The sequence below is a fragment of the Puma concolor genome, chromosome B4 (assembly GCF_028749965.1).
Source record: "Puma concolor isolate L17-30 chromosome B4, mPumCon1.1.hap2, whole genome shotgun sequence".
NCBI classification, from domain to species: domain Eukaryota; kingdom Metazoa; phylum Chordata; class Mammalia; order Carnivora; family Felidae; genus Puma; species Puma concolor.
Window position 1 is genome coordinate 124,354,274 of NC_141673.1, and position 19,951 is coordinate 124,374,224.

The window sequence follows — 19,951 nt, forward strand, 5'->3', positions numbered from 1 at the left end:
AAATTTGGTAAAATGCTCCGTATCCCCTTATTGTTTCAAAACTAATCCACCACACATTGAATGAGTATTTAAATTTTTTGTTTTCTATTACAAAATATTCAAAATCACCCAAACAAAAGATTGGATGGCCCTCATGTAATCACTTAGCCTATTTCTCCCTAGCAGAGCTAGACTGAAGACATCAGGAAAAGATATATATTTTATTTTTATTTATAGCCCACAAAAATAAATCCTACAACATTCACCAGCAACAATTTCCACCACCCAAACTTTTATGGTTTAGAAGCTGGTGTTTCTCTCTCAACCTCTTTGTTCTCCAAAGGACGTCATCCCTCTGGTAGGGTCTCAAGTAGAAGATAATCAGTCTGCACATGGGTGGTACTCACCCCACTTTAGAAAATTATTATTAAATAAATTCCTTTCTTAAACTTCTCTTGTCATTAATGAAATACAAGGCACTTATTACTAGTGCAGCGAGAGTTCCTGAGATGGTGTCCTCTTTTACAAAGGGTGAGATACAGATTTCTTCTCCACTGCAATTCCCAATATCCTAGGGGTCATTCAATCTTCAACTGTTGGTTCCCACATCTTCTCAGCCCCAGGGACCTAATGATCTCCTTGCTAGCTCCACATCAGTTCTTGCCCCCACAGTCTGGCCCTCATCTGCAGTTGGAGATGGTTGTGTTTTGAGATCATAGATCCAGTTGTCCTCTTTCCAATCTCTCTATGTATGTGCTCACTCAGATTCTGCTTCTCCTTTGACTATGCACAAAGTCCAGTCTCCTATTTTTGCATCACTTCAACCTCTTTTTTCAATTTCTTCACTTATCTTGCCCCGTTTTGTCTGTTTTCCCACAGCACCCTTTCAGAAAAACCCCAATACTAAATGGAGTAAAATACCTGCCTTTTCCTTGCCTGCAACAAAGCCATGAGCAGCTGGAGAACGATCACACAGCCTCTGACTGGGAGCTCCATAAATTTACCTCCCACCACCTCAGTAGGCCTTCCGTGCTGCCTGGCAACTCTGTCCTACTTTGCTGGTCTCTTCTCCCATTGTCCTCTGTATCAATTTCAAACCCACTCCACTCTACCGAAAACTATAATGCCTGTCCCAATCTTACTCCATGGGCTCACCTTTTATTTCTTTGATAGGAATCATAAGCAAGAATTCTCTACATTTCTTTATAAATCAGCATTCTTGCTCAAATCTGTACTGACCTACCCCTCTTCCTTTCTGTTATAATGGAAGAGGCTCAGTATTTATAGCTATTCTCTCAACCTCTACTGTGGCCCAACTCAGCCCACTTTTCTCAGGCATTGTGAACTTGCTCATTTAATACAATCCTTTCTCTTCAATGTTTACAATCTTGAGTTTTCCACTGCCTTGTTCCCATTAGAGCTTAAGCACACTCAAGCATGTCCAATCTTACTTTAAAAACTCAGTCCTCCTTCTCTACAACACACCCTGACATTTCCCCACTTTCCCTTCCATTCAGTCATCTTTCCAGAGAGATTGGTCTGTCCTGGTCTTCGCAGACTCCCACTTTCCCCACTTGTAAAAATCTTGTTTTTACTCAATACAACTTACTGGAAACTTCTCATGTTGGTGGTCCTAATATCTTCTTATGCATGAAATTGTCTATATTCTTGATATCTCATAGCAAGGGGCACACCTGTCCACTTCCCAGGGTTCTGTGACATTTATCCTCACCAGTCTTCTGATAGGTTTCTAACAACTCCTTAATTTCCTTTTACTTCTGTCTCCCTGTTGTGTGTTGGTAGTTCTTATGGATCTTTCTTGACTAATCTCTTTGCTATATGCATTCTCACTAGCAATTTCCACCACACCCATGATTTCAATTCACATCTTTATATTAATTTACATAAATCCATACCAACATTGCATATGTCTCTCTTGGATTTCTGACCCAAATATTCATCTATTGACTTAACATATGCATGTGGATATCACAGACATCTCCAACTCAGTAAGACTGAAATGGAACTTGCCACATATTATTCTCCTCCTGTGTTTCTATTGTAAAAGAATACTATTAGTAAACACCCTGATATTTAAGGTAACATCCTGGAATTGTTTTGCTCAGACCACTAAAGGCAGACTATGGACTCTAAATGGTCTTCCTTCTATAAAACAAGGAGATTCTGGATAAAATACGAATTTTAAAGCATTACTAGGATTTGCAGGACACAAAGAAAATCTCCAAGAATACCTTTCTATTGTCTCTCCCCCAAAACAAAATAAAGCAAAAGCTGTGTGCAATGGAGTAGGAGTAATATACATTAGACAAAGTAAAAGACTAGAATTTGCCTATAGGGCAAAACATGTCAAAAATAAAATATTTCTCCAAGGAGATCAAGTCTTGTGCCAGCAGTAGATGGGGGAGATAAATCTAAACCTCTCCTCACATATTAAATAGGGACGTATGATATCCCCTAAAACTCTCAGGTTCTCATCATCAAACATTCTTTGGTAGAAAGTACCATCTATTTAGGTCCTAGGGATTCCCATGGAATAAAATCGAATAAAAATGCAATTCTAATTAAAGGACACAAACAGAAACACAAAAAGAAGAAGCACACTCTGACAAAGTTAGCAAAAACAATGAGCAATGTATTTAAACTATGAAAATCTTTAGATATTGTGATCATCCAATAGAAGATAGACAAAAAATCATATATGAAATATTTTAAGGAATGAAAGGTAAAGTTTAAAAATTAGTAATATAGACAATAAAAATGTCTTGGCAGATTTAATAAAATGTAAAATTTAAATTTTAGAAATGAAAAATACATTTTTTGCAATGACTACTTCAATGGATATGTTAAATAGTGGATCAAAAAAGATGAAGACAGATTTAATAAACTGGCAAACTGATCTGAAGAAACTCCCCAGGATGCAACACAGAGAAATAAAAAGATAGATGATATAAAAGAAGAGGTTAAAAGATGCTTTCTGACAATAATTGAATCAATAATTCGAGGTCAACAATAAAATAAATTTTAAAACTTTTCACAAATTGGAAATGTGCTATAATTCATAATTCAATGTAAATCCAATCAACATATTAACATGTTGATTGATTACAGATCTGGACATACTGAGTCTAAATTTATTTGAAGAACAAAAGTCCCCTAATAGTCAAAATACTTGTGAAGAAGAAAAAGTAAGACTTGTCCTAGAGATAGCAAGATTTCTATAAGATGATGATAATTAAGACACCGTGACATTAGTTAGGGTATTGACAAATTGAGGATTAGAAGAAGAGAGCCCAGAAACCAACTCCCTGGTTATGTAGAAACTAGGAAAGAGGTGGCTTGGCAAGAAATTGCCAAAAGGAAGGACTATTCAACACACAGTGCTTGAAATTATCTATAAAGGGGAAAGCTCCTCACAAAATTGGATTCCCATTGTATATCATACATAGATACCGATTCCAAATAGAATAAAGACTTTGATGTAAAAAAAGATAAAGCTTTAAGATATTTAAGAGAAAAATGCATGAAAAATGACTATGAAATTTGGTAGGAGAGGGCTTTTTAAACAAGATACATATACCCAGAAACTAACAATAAAATAAAAGACTGATTAATTTGACACCTTAGATTGAGAATAGATGTTAACTAAATAAAATAATGAAGAAAATGAAAAGAATCCAAAATCTGGGGAAGATATATATACCTAGAGATATATCTCTCTCTCTCTCTCTCTCTCTCTCTATATATATATATATATATATATACTAGCTAGAGCAGTAACACAGCAGAAATAAGTAAAAAGGTATAAAGAATAAGTAAAAAAGGAATAAAGTAAAAAGGTATAAAAAGTAATAAGCAAAATTCTTTTATTTATAGGTGGTAAGATTGTTTCAGTAGAGAGCCACCAAGAATCTTGACATGTCTTTTTTAAATTAGTAAGATAATTTTATAAGGGGGTTATATATCAGATGTATTATGTCTGTTACATATAATCAATGGAGACCTATGGTCTAGAATAAAAAGAAAAAGATAATTACTCAATAGAAAAATGACAAAAAGACATGAACAGGAATTTCACAGAAGAGGAAAGACAGAAGAAGAAACACAGAAGCCAAAAAGAATATGAAAATAGATTCAACTTCGCTGATAATTAGTGAAAGACAAATGGAGTTCCCAATAAGATACCAAATTAGATAGCGAGTAGATCTGCAGAAATGAAGAAGTCCGACAAAATCAGGATCGTAGCGACCATGAAATAATGGGAACCTGTAAGAGTTCCAGCGTTGTGCTGGTCGTGTTCATGGACACACTGGAAAAAAATTGGCATTATCTTTCAGATTTGAACATTTGTCTGACTCCCATTCAGCGATTCCACTTTTGGGAATATTAGAGAAACTTGTGTTCATTTGACTTAGGAGACATGCACAAGGCGCTTTTGTCAGAGGAAAAATCTTGAAACAAATGTCCATAAGACTGAGTGAAGAAAACATGATTGTGAGAATATAAGCTTCAGGAAGGCAGAATTTGGTGTTTTGTTTTGTCAGACTATTTTCTTACCATTCCATTCCAGTACCTAAAAAAGTGCCTGTGACATCATGGGCACCCAATAAATATTTGGTAAGTGAATGAATGACATATTAATACCATGGAATATATAGCTATAAAAGTGAATAGATCACCATCACGGGCACCAACAGGGATAAGTGTTATAAAACAAAATTCTGAGTGATAAGTTAAAGATTCCAAATAGCTTTATTTATTTTTAATAGGGAAGGGCACAGATGCAATGGAGCAGCACAATCAGCTTCCTAGTCACGGATAATCTAGTTCATAAATTGGGTAGCATGATCCTGGGTAATCATTTTCTTACTGTTTTTCAAAGGTACATTAATGTTACAAAATGTTAAAAAGATATTCTAAAAGCAAAGGATAACAAGAATTTTAAAACACGTTCACGGTCCTCATTTCCATTCACCCAACCACCTTTGGATCCTTCCACCACCCCAGCTGTGGTCACCATGACCCTTCCCACTGATTTAGGCCAGATCATCAGCATATTTGGCTGGGTTATAGCTACAGTCAATTTATTGGCCTCCTGCTTCAAGTTATCATTCGCCCCGTAGCTAGGGTGATTCTTCCAAAAGGCCTGATTAAAATCCTTTCCCTTGCCATTATTTTTTAATGGAGGTATAATATATACATATAGCATTATATTAGTTTCAGGTGTAGACCATAATGACTTAATATTTCTATATGTTGTGAAATGATCACCACAATAAGGCTAGTTAACATCTGTTGCCACATATAACTACAAACTTTTGTTGTTGTGATGAGAATTTTTAAGATTTATTCTCTTGGCATTTTCAAATGCTCAATAGAGTATTATTAACTGAAGTCACCATACTGTACATGACTTCCTCAGGGTGTATTTATTTTATAACTGGAAGTTTGTACCTTTTGGGCCCCTTCTCCAATTTCATCCACTCTACCATCAATCTGTTTTCTATCCACGATGGTTTTTTTTTTTTCCCTTTGGTTTTTGTTTTGTTTTGATTCCACATATAAGTGAGATCATACAGTATTTGCCTTTTCTGACTTATTTCACTTAGCATAATGCCCTCAAGGTCCATCCACATTGTCACAGATGGCAAGATTTCCTTCTTTCTTTATGGCTAAATCATATTCCAGTGTGTGTGTGTGTGTGTGTGTGTGTATTCATACGTATATGCCACATCTTCTTTCTCCATTCATCCACTGATGGACACTTAGGTTGTTTCCATATCTTGGCTATTGTAAATAATGCTGCAATGAGCATGGGGCGCTATTATCTTTTTGAGTTAGTGTTTCCATTTTCTTTGGATAAATACCCAGTGAAATTGCTGGATCACATGGTAGTTCTATTTTTAATTTTTTGAGGACCCTCCATACTTCCCTTGCCTTTAGCATAAAGCCTAAACTCCTTCAACTTGTCACACTTGAGGGTCTGCTGACCTCGCCAATCTCATCTCTCACCACTCCTCTTCTTAGCTCTATTAACCTTCAGGCATCATCTTGAATATCTCCTCCTCAAGCAAGGCTTCTCTTATGTTACTTAACAAGACCATGTCCTTACAGTTACTCTCTACCCAGGTCATTCTCTAAAAGCAGTCCTTGGTTCAGTGGTCTAACTACCTGTTGGACACGCTTCTTCCATTTTTATATTATTGGTGCTTAGAACAGTACATAGTAAGTGCTCATATTAGGATTTGTACTTATGGAGTAAATTTATCTCATAGGATCAGAAAGATTTAACTCTAGTTTTAGTCACAGAAGATGGACTGCACTTGGTGGCTTTGTTTACTCACCTGTAAAAGAAGGATAGAATTGCTCACCATAATTAAATGTATGTAATTAATGTAATGTAAATGACAATTCAATTACATAATTGAAAGGAAACACTGGATATTAAAAAATGTACTTGACTCTGAGATACTTGGGAATAGGGGGTCATTTTTAAAATTTTTGTAATTTCAGTGCTCAGCACATTCCACAAAACATACTTAGGATATATTCAGGGCTGTTTAAAATAAGATGGATTCTTCCTATTTCCTTGGTTCATGGTGGGCAAGAAAAGTAAGATGCCTGAATTACACTTTTGATCTTTGCACAACTACAGCTATTCAACTGCCATGTTTTCATGGAGGCAAATGTGATTACATGAAACAAACATCAATTGGAAAATACAACTATGGCTCCAGGAATCTATTTTCATTTTGAATGATGTTGCTCTGTAAGTGAAGTGAAATAGATAGATTAGTGTATGTCACTATAATCCCCCAAATGAATGTCAAAGAGTTGATGAAGGCTGTGTTGGCAATACGGCACTTAAAATTCAAGTATATTCTCAAAGATGTTTGTTTCAGGATATTTATAAGACATCATTATAAAACCTTAATTTTTAAGAAAGGCTTTAGTAGCCATTGGTCCCCTAACAGTTTAAAGAGAGCACTTTGACATGATTTGCTTTCCTGAATGAGAAAACGTGTATAATTGCTAATAATCTTCATTCAAAATTCACACTCTAACACTTAACACAGGGAGAAAAAACAAGCACTTTTCTTTGTGAACTTGATAGGATATCTTTATAGGACCTGAAATGACAATGTAAATGCAATTCACTAGAAAATTATGAACAGGATAAAATTGTTTCTGCAATTGCATGCACTTGCTTGAATCGTTTCATTGCATCATTGTCTGTATCATGCTTGCCTTGGAGTTACTGTTTCCATGTTATACCATTTCCAACTTATATTACATCAATTTGCTGCAATCAGTCTTTTCCTCCATACCATCGGTTTTGTTATTTGAGCAAAAAAGATGAACAATGGCTTCCGAGATCTTAGAAAAGCTGCAAGTGTTTAAGAGAACTGCCTTTTGCTTGTGAGATTCAAATTCTGGTTCTATTTCCTAGCCACACACCTAACTCTGTTCCCTCAGGGCTTCCCTCCCCACCCCCTTCCCTCACCCCTCCCTCTTCTCCCTTGGTAATATGGGGGCAATAACAGCTCCCAGGAAGGGAGCTCCCTTGTCACAGGAAGGGTAGGAGAATCAATCGAGATAATACATGTAAAGAGATAAGCCCAATGTGTGGCATATATTAAGGACCCAACAATTGCTGGATATCTTTGTTAAATTAGATGCCATTTTCATTAAGATGTAGCAACCCTATAGGACAGCTTGGTCTCAGGAATCCTGTGGTTATAAAGCACATGTACCTCTTCAGGGCATCCACTGTCCACCCAGTCCTGCCGATGGCGGTCAAATCCACTGGAACATCTTTGGAGAGGACGCAGTGTTCAGAAAAGAAAATATGGGGTGCGGAGTGCAGGGCAGAAATTAAAAGAAAAAGATTGGCAAGTTAGTTAATTCTCCAATTTTCAGTTTAGCATTAACATGAACTTTCTTCTATAGAACTGTTAACTGGAGTAGCAGTGAGGTATTTACAGGATGGTGAGTAAGGACTCGTTCCTCAGGTAGTTGTGCAATTAGGATCACACATGGCAGCAAATTACTCCACTGACGCCCACTACTCTCTGCAGGACACCTGGGTCCCAAGCAAAGGTAAAACCAATTGCTATTCTATGAGGTTAGTTTTCTTTTCACTCATATTTTCTTTTTCTCATCATCAAAACCAATGGTTATACACAGGTTTTTTGCAGGCATCATTTTTTAGGATTTCAGGTCTTTTTATCTGTTTTCTCTAAAAAAATTTTTTTTTTTTAAATTTAAAACCCACAGTCATGCAAACTCTCTACTGTGCAGTAAAGGATTAACTCAGCAGGTTTGGGGTGTTGAAACCCTCACATTCCAAAGAAAGAACTGGCCCTTGTCTGGCTCCTGGGAGAAAACCTCTAAGCCCTTGGAATATCCCACCTGATAAGAGTGTCTTTGTATATCGTGGGTCTTGGATTATGCAAGATAATTTATTCTAACAATATGATTTGTGTCTGTTTTGATTCACCTGGAGACTGGGGCCGTGCTGTATCAACATGACCTCATGGAGGGGCTAGAGACTAGAGATGAGAAGAGTCACAAAGAAATTCATACCTGCGTGACCGACCTCTGTAAAAACCCTTGACACCAAAGCATGGGTAGGCTTTCTTGGTTGGCAACACCTGGGTGTGTGTTTTCACAAACTGCTGCTGGGGGAATTAAGTGCTTTCTGTCCAACTCCACTGGGAGAAGGCAACCAGAAGCTTGTCCCTGGTCTCTTGTGGGCTCTACCCTATGTGTCTTTCACCTGTATTGATTTTAATCTGTATCCTTTTGTTATAACAAATGGGAACCTTGAATATAACAGCTCTTCAGAGTTTTGTGAGTCCTTCCATTGAATCAGTGGACCTGAATATGTTCTTGGCAACTCCTAAAAATACTCCAATTAGGTCTTCTCTAAAAGGTCGATTTCAGCAAGCACCAGGTTAAGAAGATTTTGTTCACTCCTACTGTCTTCCTCGACTGGAATGATTTTCTGCACTCTTTGTCCATTTGTTTTTTTTAAGACCCAGAAATTAATATCTGGTGCCCATTCTGATAAAGCTTCAAAATTGCTGTGATCACATTTTACTTTTATTATTTAACTTTTCCCCTTTACATAAAATTTCATGTGCTTATGTATTATTTACCAAACTTGATTGTGAACATTTGAAAGCTAGGATTGGTATCATAGAAAATCATACCTAGTATATCTAAAACATAATTTCTTTTCATATTAGAAATTCAAAGTATTTTTGCTAGTCTGTTAAAATTAAGGATTTGCATAACCCCTGAATTTCAATATCTATGTATATATTTATATATAATATATATGAATCCCTACTGATAAATATTAACATACACACTTATACATTTTTCAAAATAAATGGACAGCATTCAACTTTTGTCATATTTTCTTATAGTACTATTCTGCAACTTTTTTTTTCACTTGCTTTGCGATGAGTTCACATGATGACTTTTTCTAAGAATCCTTGCCAGAGATTATGTACCATGGCATGGATGAGCATAATTTAATTCAAGTGGAATGTGAAAACATCTCTGTCAACAAAGAAGACCATATCTATCATTTTGCCCAGACACGATCCATTAGAGCTCAGTTATTTTATGCCTACCATCTGTGTTGAATAAGCTTAAGTGTGGAATCAACATCAGTGTGTGATCTGCCATCCCAAGTTTGAGAATCCCTTGTTGGTCAAGGCCATCTCCGGTTACTCAAAGAGATTTGACATTTCGAGTCTGTTTAATTCCAGACGAATTAGATGACTGTCCTTCTTCTCCTTTTTTCTTTCATGTTTGTTTAAATATTGAAATGCGTATTGACATTCTCTTTTGCAATGGGGATTATTGATTTTCTAAAAAAACATATTTTGGGAGTCACCTGATCACAAGCCATTTTGAGAGCTATAAGTAAGCAAATGGAATAGATAATTTTTAAAATGTATTCACTTACCTATTCTAGATGTATTCAAAGCCAGTGGGAATTAATAACTTTTACCTTATATATTAACTAGGCACTACCAGATCTTAAGTTACAGGTCAACTGAAATTTCATCTTAAGTAAGTAGCCCTTTAAATTGTTAAATTAATCCCAGGAAAAGTACAGGAACACTGCATTTACTTGATTTATTAACTAAGCCCCCAGTTATATTGTCTGAAATTAGGTCCTACTGAAAATACACGATTCAGTTAAGAAATTCATTCATTGATTCACAATTGATTCCCTATTAACTGATCTGCAGTTTACTAATTGCTAGGGTACGAAGGATTGAGAATGGCAAAACACAAAAACATTTGACTTGAAAAGCCCATGCAGTTTTGTAACTTGCAGTGCCTTAAAAATGAGCACAAACGGACGCTGACTTCTTAGTAGTTTGTCGAACCTAGTAATCTATATTGCATCCACAAGCAATTACATAAACAAAAGGGTATATTATATGTGTATGTGGGCATGTGTGTGTTTGTTACAAATCGCTAAGAAAACCACCCTTACATTATTTCTGAATTCTTAAAAAAAAAAAAGCCCAAAACCTAAATATCCCTTTTAAGAACACCTTCCTCTCTCCACTGAGCCGCTGCGTTGTTTTTTCTAAAATCCAATGATATTAACCATATCATGCTCCAGCGTATTGATTTCCTGACGTTCTTAACAGTGTTCGCAAAGAGGCTCTCTCCCACCCTGGAATCACCTGGAATTCCTGTTGAAAGTAAATTCCTCAATGTAGCAGAATAAGATTCTCTGGCAGTTTGGGTCCAGCAATTTTCATTGCAAATGAGCACCCCGGGTGATGCTTACTACACTGAAATTTCACAACCGTGGACTTCCTGTATGAAATGTTGATATGGCAGGCCCCTTCTTACCCTCCCGCCCATCCTCTACAACCTGTTCTCATGCCCCTTGGTGCCCCTGCCTGAATGTGCTGTGTTCTTTCATCGCTCTGCCTTTGAACATGTTATTACTTATGTCTGGAATACCTTCTTTGTCTCTAATTAGTAAATCCAATTCAACTTAAGCTTATCTCTTCTAAGAAGCATCTCCTTTTTTTTTTCCCACTCAGAAGAGTTAGCAACCCTTTCTCAGGGCCCTCCCCAAAAATCAAGCACTAGTGTCTATTCTTACACTCTGGTTGGCTGCTTTTAGTTCATTTTAGACTTCAGGGGTACATGGGTCAAAGAGGGGTTGGAGTCAAACTGCTTGAGTTAGAGTGGTGGCTTGGGCACAAAATAGGAATGAGACCTTAGGCAAGTTATTTTTCCTATCTAAGCTTGTTTCCTCATCTGTAAAATGAGGCAAGGGAGGTTACGTACGGGCTAAAAGTAGTGTTTGGTACACAGTCAACATTTAGCAAATATCAGCTGTTTTTAATCCCCCTATATGTTTTTGAAGTAAACATGCAGCAAGGTCGACAACTGTTGAAAATGAGTAAGTGAGATTCTCATTTTAGAGTCGGCATTTTGGAAAATGTTTAGGAGTTAATTCTGTGTCCCACATCAATGTGAAATGTGTTGTATACTTAAAGTCCTTCATCATCACCTTTGGGAATTAGTATTACAGAATCTTATGAGAGAACATCTAAGTTGCTCTCAAACATGGGTCAAATCTTTATCCAATATTTATAAATAGAGATGACGTGGTTTTGCAAATATTCCTCAAAAATTGATTTCAATAAAGTCAGAGCTCCTAACTATGATGGGTTTCCAATGTTTTTATTTTCAAGTTATTCCTCTCTTCTCAGCGTTACTTAATTCTAAAACAAATTGATAGAGACCTGCACTTCAAATTGATTGTACTATTCTTCACACAGTTTCAATGGGGTGCTGATTTCAAAGGACCCAGGCACCGTGTTAAGTGAACCCCATTAAATAAGGCAGCCTAGAAAACACACAATACTCTCCTGGCTTGGTAACCAATCAAGAGATTAAAGTGTAAATCTCATCTTTAATTCATCTCAGTTCTATAGAAAGGGTTTCAGAAATATGACTCATTTTGCAAGGGTAATACATTCAGGCGAAGGAAATAGATAGAGTAAGTGTGAGAATGTATACAGAAAGGCTGAGAATGAAGCGCATCTCTTACTGCACAGTTAAACATGTGCCTTTTCACCACTGAGATGAAACATCTGCAAAAGAGAATTTAGGAAAGAAACTTCACAGAATCTTAAGACTTGGTTAGGAGTCACTTTCTAGATCAGGAGTCAGTGAATGTTCTCTTGAAAGAGCACCAGAGAGTAAATATGTTAGGCTTTGCAGGCTATATACAGTTTCTGTTCTACCAGCTTACCTCTGCCTTGTAGCTCAAGAGCAGCCACAAATTCCTAAAGAATGGGTGTGGCTGTGTTCCAATAAAACTTTATTTATAAAAACAGGAAGTGGGTCAAATTTGGCCCACTTTCTGTAGTTTGCTAGCCTCTGTTCTAGATTATTATATAAGAATAAGGATCTGTAAAATAAAGATCTGAAAACTAGAGCAAATGCCTCATCAAGGTGTCTCATGATTTAAAGGGTCCTTGCAGCTTTATGTGTATTTAACAGAGTGTGCTATCTTAATGGAAAATTCAATTGTACATTTAATAAATTTTCTTGCCACAGTCTTCAAAAGTGTAAAAAATGATACTCCAGCCTCAAAACATGGAAAGTTGCTTTAAAAAGGCAGAAACATTTCAGCTTATAATTTCAGCTTATAATTATATGGTTATAACTAATAAGACATTTTATCATTAGATAAAATAGGTGATAGGTAGTATGGAGCTGTAAGAGATGGGGAAATTACTTTATTTTGAAATACTAAAAACTTTAATTGGAAAACTAGGTCATAAAATTGAAAATGTTGATTATAATAATTATTCTCAATAAAAAAATAGTAAAAAAAATCATATTTTATATCCCATATGGGTCATTCTTGTCGTTCCCAATTGCCTCAAGCATGAGAGGGATGATTTCACTTCTAAAACCACTTCTCCTAAAATTGAGAAACCTGATCTTAAAATTTTCCAGAATTTTCATGCCTGAACCACTCATTACATAGAGCTCTGGGAATGACAGATGAATCTAACTACACAGTAATCTATTACAGAGACAGTATTGTAAGGCAAATTATGAAATTTTACATCATTCTAATATGCAAGGATGTGGAGTTTGTGGTCCTTTAATAAAAGCTCTTGATATTAGGGGCAGCTCAGAACCATAATCCAATGCCAATAAGAACGGCGATCCGCAAAATGCAGACATTTTGTTTTGTAGAGGAGTTTCAGATGGAAAACTGTGTTCAAGTCCTGTCTGATATCTAATATCCACAATCTTGTCTTTCATACATGTGGCAGAGTAGGTGTTATCCAATGCTAAATTATCATTAATTTTATTTTCCACCCAGTCTTTATTGAATATATATTTACTTACACCTATGTATTAATCAAATTGGAATCATAACATGTGATAGCTTGCTTTTCCACAGTAATAACAGAGTCTGGGCATTTTTCCATGTCTGTAAATATCCCTTGAGAGTTTATTTTTAATGACAGCATATACTCCATCATATGGCTTTATGAAAAATTTATTCAACCTACATATGAGAATACCCATGTCATTTTAAACCTTATAAAAATATTCATCATCATCCTTCCTGCAATTTGATAAATTAAAAATGATATATCTTACTTTAGTGAGCATTTCTTCCATTACAGGTGAGGATAAACTTTTAAAACATGTTTACTGGCTATATGTATTTCTAAATTTTTGAACAGTATATTCATTTATTTTCCCTATTTTATTTGATTATGTTATTCATTTGTTTTTTTTTTTACAGGATTTCTATGAACTGAGAGCAGTAAACTCTGTTAACTATATTGCCTGTCATTCACCTTCCTATTCTAAATATGATTTTTTTTTTTTTTTACAGGAAACAGTTTGTATTTTTACATTGCAATGTTTGCTTTTCAACCTTTCCTTGCGAGGTTTCTTTCTTTGCTTTTAGGGTCAGAAAGGCCTTACTACTTGACTTGGCATTAGGTAAAGTTTGCCATACTCTCTTTTAGTTAGTCCATTATTTATTTCATTCCTTAGTTTTAGTTCTCTAATCTATTCTAAATTTATTTTGATACATGGTATAAAGAACCACATCCAAATATACAAATTTTATTAATACAGGTGGCTGAGAGTCCCAGGATCATTTGTTGACTAGATCTTTATCCATTGTTTGGAACTGCACATTTTCTCACATAATAAACTCATATGCTAATGTCTACTTCTGAAATGGCATACCTTTCCATCGATTGCTTTGTTCTTTCTTGTACAATTCCTATAATGATTTCATCATTATGATTTTATATCATGATTAACACCTAGGAGTGTAACTCTTCCATCATTGATCTTATTTATATTATTTCTTGAGTAGTTTCACTCATTTCTTCTTCTCTGTGATTTTTACAATCACAGTCTCATATTCCAAATAACAGTCCTATTGTGAATTTGGAAGAATATGGAAATAATTGACATCTTACTACATTCTAGCTTTCCATCCATTAAAATGTTTTTTCAGGTGTTCTTTTAAGTGCCTCATCAAACTTACTTTTTTTCCTTATATAGGAACTACATATTAAATTTGTTAGTAATTATTTTATCTATTTTTGCTACTGTTAAAGGGCTTAATCATTGCATTTTCTAAATGGTTATTTCTGACATGAAAAGTTATTGATTTCTGTGTGCTTATTGTGTAACTGGTACCTTTATTTACAGATAATAATGTTGCTTCCCCTTTCCAATAGCCATGTCTTATATTTATGTTTCTTTTCTCTGTGCATTAACCAGAAATATAGAGTTCTATTACAAAATAGTAACAGTCACATCTTTGCTTTCTTCTTTATCTGAACTGGAATGTCTCTGGGCTTCAATGTTCAGTGTATTTTTTTCATGGTTGTGAAATAATATTTATTATTGTATTAATACTCATCCTTCTATGTCAGTCTGTTTCTTTACTTAGGAAAGAAATGTTGGATTTTATCAAATATTTTTCCCATCATTTTCCAAGATGAGCAAATGATTTTTGCTACTAGCGCTATTAATAGCATTAATATATATCTTTGAACTATGGAATAAATTTATTATTTGGCTATGTTTTCATCATTTTAATTCTGTGGGTTTTGATTCTTGGGTTCTAAAATTCTGTACTCCTAAATAGTACAGAATATCTATGAATAATCTATAGCTAACATCACACATAATGATGAAAGCCTGAATGCTTTCTTCTCAAGATCAGAAACAACACAAAATGGTTACTCTCACCACTTCTAATCAACAATGAACTGTGCAGTTGAAGAGGCAAGGAGAAGTTAGTACGCTAGAAAGTGAAGCTTTGGGAGACTGTCAAATCGTAAATTGCTTCCTGCTTTGTGTGTTTCCTATAGAACTGCAAAGTAAAATGAGAAGTCAACTTGTAGCTTGATTAAGAGGCAAAAACAAGGCAGCCACCAGATTACAGAAGAATTAGTAAACGGCCGAGACTCATAACAACCCTCTTTAGAGATACAAAGCAATATACATCATAATTTTGGAAAGTTTAAAAGTAATGCTTTTACTGAAGAATGACAAAATCCGCTAAAACCCAAAGGGTATCTTAGGGTTAAATGTGTAGAGTTAAATGGGTCAACTTTCTGAGCGGGGTGGAAATTGCAGGCTTCTGGAGGTATTCCTCTTTTTAAAACCCTGGGATTAGTACGTATTACTAAATGAAAGCAGACATCGATAGTCCTAGAGCATCTGTCCACATGGTCAGTTTCAGAAGCCTGCTCTAGGATTTGAAGAGGAGAGTAGCCAGTGGGGTTTCCTTGGTGTTTTCCCTTCTATGAGATCTAACCCATGCTGCCTCCTGAGGGAAGTGCCTGGTTCCTTTTCCCAAGCGCAATCAAGGTTAGAGCACCTTGCCTGATGACACATTTGTTATCCAGTAAAGGTTACACAGTTAAAGATGAAGTCTTCAGTTTACCAGGGGTTATTCACATTTAAGATCAAACTTGTTATCCCAGCACCATGAAGGCAATATTTCTTCACTGATTGATCTTAAATACGGCTCTGGCAATTAATCTGAGTCTGGCCAAAAACACGTTTTAACAGTTTGGCTCCTTATTTATGAAAGATTTTCAACTCCTTTGGAAATACCACCACTCTTTAAAGAAGATAAATGATAATCTGAGGCTGAGAAATGGTAATTGAAGGAAGGCTATTAAGACAAATAGTTTCAATTTGTTTCCTCAAATGACATATGCACGAATAAGATGTCATGTGATTTTTATTTTAGAAAAGAAAGATTGTATTTCTTGGTAATTATTTCCAACCGTGAAATCAATAATTTTACAGCTTTTAGAATGTACGTATTCCATTTAAAAAAACAATGGTGTATTCCACCCAACTAAATGTGCAACTTTGGGATCTTGTATCTGGACATCATACTAGCACATCTCGAAAAAACTGGGAGACAGCACATTGCATCACATTAGAAACGAGAACTTCCTTTGCCTTACTAAACTCTCTTTCTGGATCCTGGCGCTAAGAGCAATGGAGTCTCCCAACTTGAATATTAATAATTAATAACTTGATTAATCATTTTCAACGTGCTGAGACACTGCCAGAAAAAAACCCCAGCAACACCGTTTCATTTAAAATGGCTATAATGGGGAAAAACAGGGGAGGAAAGTTGAGGTTACCGACAGTGGCGGAGCAAGTTAATAGTTGACATGTTTTCACACACTGTCAGGTACTCACCCTAACCTGGCAATACTCCTCACAACGACTTGCATTTGAATACTGCAAAAAGTTAGGGTTATATTATTTAGTGGAAAGAGCCCGACTTTTAGAACCGCATACACAAAACTGGCTTCAGGGCTTGACTCTGACCTTGACTGTGAGCCATGGCAAGTAATTCCCAGAGATTTGGTTTCTGTAAAATCAACCTTCCTTGTGTTTCAGCAAGAATTAAATGGGATAATATGGATGAAGCACTCTTCTGGTGTTTAGGCACATAGCAGGTGCCTAAAAAACGTAAGCTATTTTATGCTTTTTTTACCCTCCATGGAACCTAGCCCTGGTCAAAAGTGTTTATTGGGAAAGAAAAAAAGACACTGCAATCTAATATATAATTGAAAATCTATAGGATATTCTACAAGTCCCGACCCAGCTTCTTTAGCCACTTCTTTTTTAGCTTCTTAAAAAAAAAAAAAAAAGAGGAGAAATCCCTTCAGGATGCATGAATTTTTTCAGAATTTAAAATTCCTTGCCAAACATTCAACTTTGCTATCTTGGTACAACAGAAGTGAGAGCTGAATCTTGAGGGAAAGAAAAAAAGCTTGCTCCTCCTGGCTGTGAGCCACTGAAGCCAATAGTCACAAATAAAACTCCTGGATGTTTCAAGGATTCCAATTTTTGACGCCCTTTTAAAAATCTTCTTGACTTCATACCAAATGTTATACTTAAATGGCACTTTCAAATGCATAAAGGTGGACAGAAGAGCAGTGACTTTTACTTTGTTGTTGGCTCGGGAAAAGGAACATAAAGTCTTGGGGGCTTAGGCGTGCTGTGCCTCTGTAAAATGCTATCCTTTCGCCAACAAATTTTTATTCCATGGTGCTCAGATTAATGGCCTCCTGGTCTTTCAGAGTTGTCTGTCTTCCTTAGGAACATCAACGATGCATGGATCAAGTCACCCATGTTCTGGCAAGATAGCAAAATTAGACTCTGGCAAGGAACTAGAAATCCCATTGATGAGCCAATTGACTCATTAAAAAAAAAAAGAATGAAAGAAAAAAAAGGTCTTTATCCTAATTTAACTTTTGATATATAAATAGCTTCAGAATTTTACTTAGGATGCTAAAATTTGCAGAGAGGTGGGATAAAGGTGGTATTTCTACTTTCTCAGAACCATAGCATGAACTTTACCCCCGTTCTGAACCATAAACACTTAGGAAAGGACTATAACAGATACAAGAGACCATTCTGTTTGTCACCATTTCTTCAGAAAGAGTAACCAATAAACTGATCCAAATACATGCCCTTCTCTCTCTCATATTCTCTCTCTCTCTTTCATTGCCTAAGAGATAAAGTGTTTCTAATCACAGTGGATTTGGGTCCTTGCAAACGACCTGTAGAAAGGACGGTTGCATTAGGAAGGTTAGCATTTCTAAGTAGGAAAACCTGCATTAATCACAGATTTTCAAGTTCTGCTCAGAGCCCAGGGTTCAGTGTTGCAGAGGGCTGCACTGTCTGATGTCACGGGTGAGAACGAGTTGGGAAGGCACGGCTGTGAAACCCCTACCAGATATAATTTAATCTGTTTTGTATTTGGAGTTTCATTTTTCAAAAATGTTTCTCCTGCTTGAGAAGAAAAAGGTTGAAAATAATTTTATTATTAATCATTTGTATACCTCACCCCATTAATTAATCTAGGCTTGTTATCACTGTATTTTACAATGTAATTAAATCTTTCAGACAAGTACTGTGAGCTCATGTAAAATATGATAACATAACATTGACAGGAACTCCAGAGAAGCAATTTTTTTCTTTTTCTCTCTGTATGCCTCTAAAAGATGTAATTTAAGGCATCATAATATCAGATGATAGTGCCTGAGTGAGTCTTATAATGACTAGCAGAACACTGTTTCTTAAAAGGTATTTGTTTAATGATTTTTGGATAATGCACTTTTACTCTTCAAAAAATATTATATTTGTGAGATAACTTTTCCAGGATCTGAGCTAAATTAGAATAGCTTTTATACACCTGTAGTGGTCCAAATTCATTAATTTATATTAATCAGTCAACCTTGAAAAGTGTCATTGTTCCATTTCATCTATTTATTTTGGTTAAAGAACATTATATTTCTCCATTCGTATATTCAGCTCATGGTAAATTCAGTATCATCCTCTAAAGTCTTAAGTGTGATTATTCCAAGTAAAAGTAAATTGATTTTGGTGGAAACACTTGAATACTTCTAGGGTTTGCCACAATATTATACAAGATGGGTTTTCTTTTTTTTTTTTTTTTTTTTTTTTTTTTTTTTTTTTTTTTTTTAAAATTTTTTTTTTTCAACGTTTATTTATTTTTGGGACAGAGAGAGACAGAGCATGAACGGGGGAGGGGCAGAGAGAGAGGGAGACACAGAATCGGAAACAGGCTCCAGGCTCTGAGCCATCAGCCCAGAGCCTGATGCGGGGCTCGAACTCACGGACCGCGAGATCATGACCTGGTTGAAGTCGGACGCTTAACCGACTGCGCCACCCAGGCGCCCCCAAGATGGGTTTTCTTATTATTTTAAAAGTACATGTGAAAAAAAGTACATGTGAGAGAATTTTGAAAGATGTATGTATATATATGTTATATAAAATACTATGTATATGTTAAGCAGAGGCTTTTAGCATATAGAACTTTGTTTTCTTTTAAAATTTTTTATTCTCTCCTCATTATAAATCTGTGAGCTCACCTGGAAAGGTCTGTTTCTAAGATTGCACTTGGTCCTTCTAGATTACCAACAATGTATTAGTAAATTCATTCCACTTTAGGGAATGATTCCAGTCATAAAACAGTGTGCTGCTTCCTTATTTCCTTGCTTTATTCTACATCAGATTTGCCAGGCATATAAAATATCAAATTACTAAATGCTAATTCTATTAGAGTTTTATGCAGCTCATGTGTACAAATGTTCTATGTCTTATTAAAGGCAGCAAAAAAAGAAGGATTTTAAGAATTTGGGTGTGAAGCAATTTTCTGCTTCATAAAATACAGTTAGTGTCACCTTATGTTAACAGAAATATTCTTGGATATGTAGTTTTTTCTCCTTCAGATTTGCTTTTAATGAAACTGACAGTATTTCAGAGCACACCCCTTTAAGCCTGATAAAAAATATTTATGGCAAAAGCTATACAAACATACACAGAATGGATATCT

General features: G+C 35.6%; 1 protein-coding gene across 1 annotated transcript in view; it reads right to left on the reverse strand.

Annotated features, from left to right (window-relative positions):
• The window catches only part of PLXDC2 (plexin domain containing 2), a 451,622-nt gene that overhangs the window by 66,374 nt on the left and 365,297 nt on the right, over positions 1 to 19,951 (reverse strand). The window contains exon 10 of the mRNA XM_025930088.2: positions 7,752 to 7,812. Within this exon, the coding sequence (XP_025785873.2) occupies positions 7,752 to 7,812 (61 nt within the window). The remainder of the gene's footprint in view (positions 1 to 7,751; positions 7,813 to 19,951) is intronic.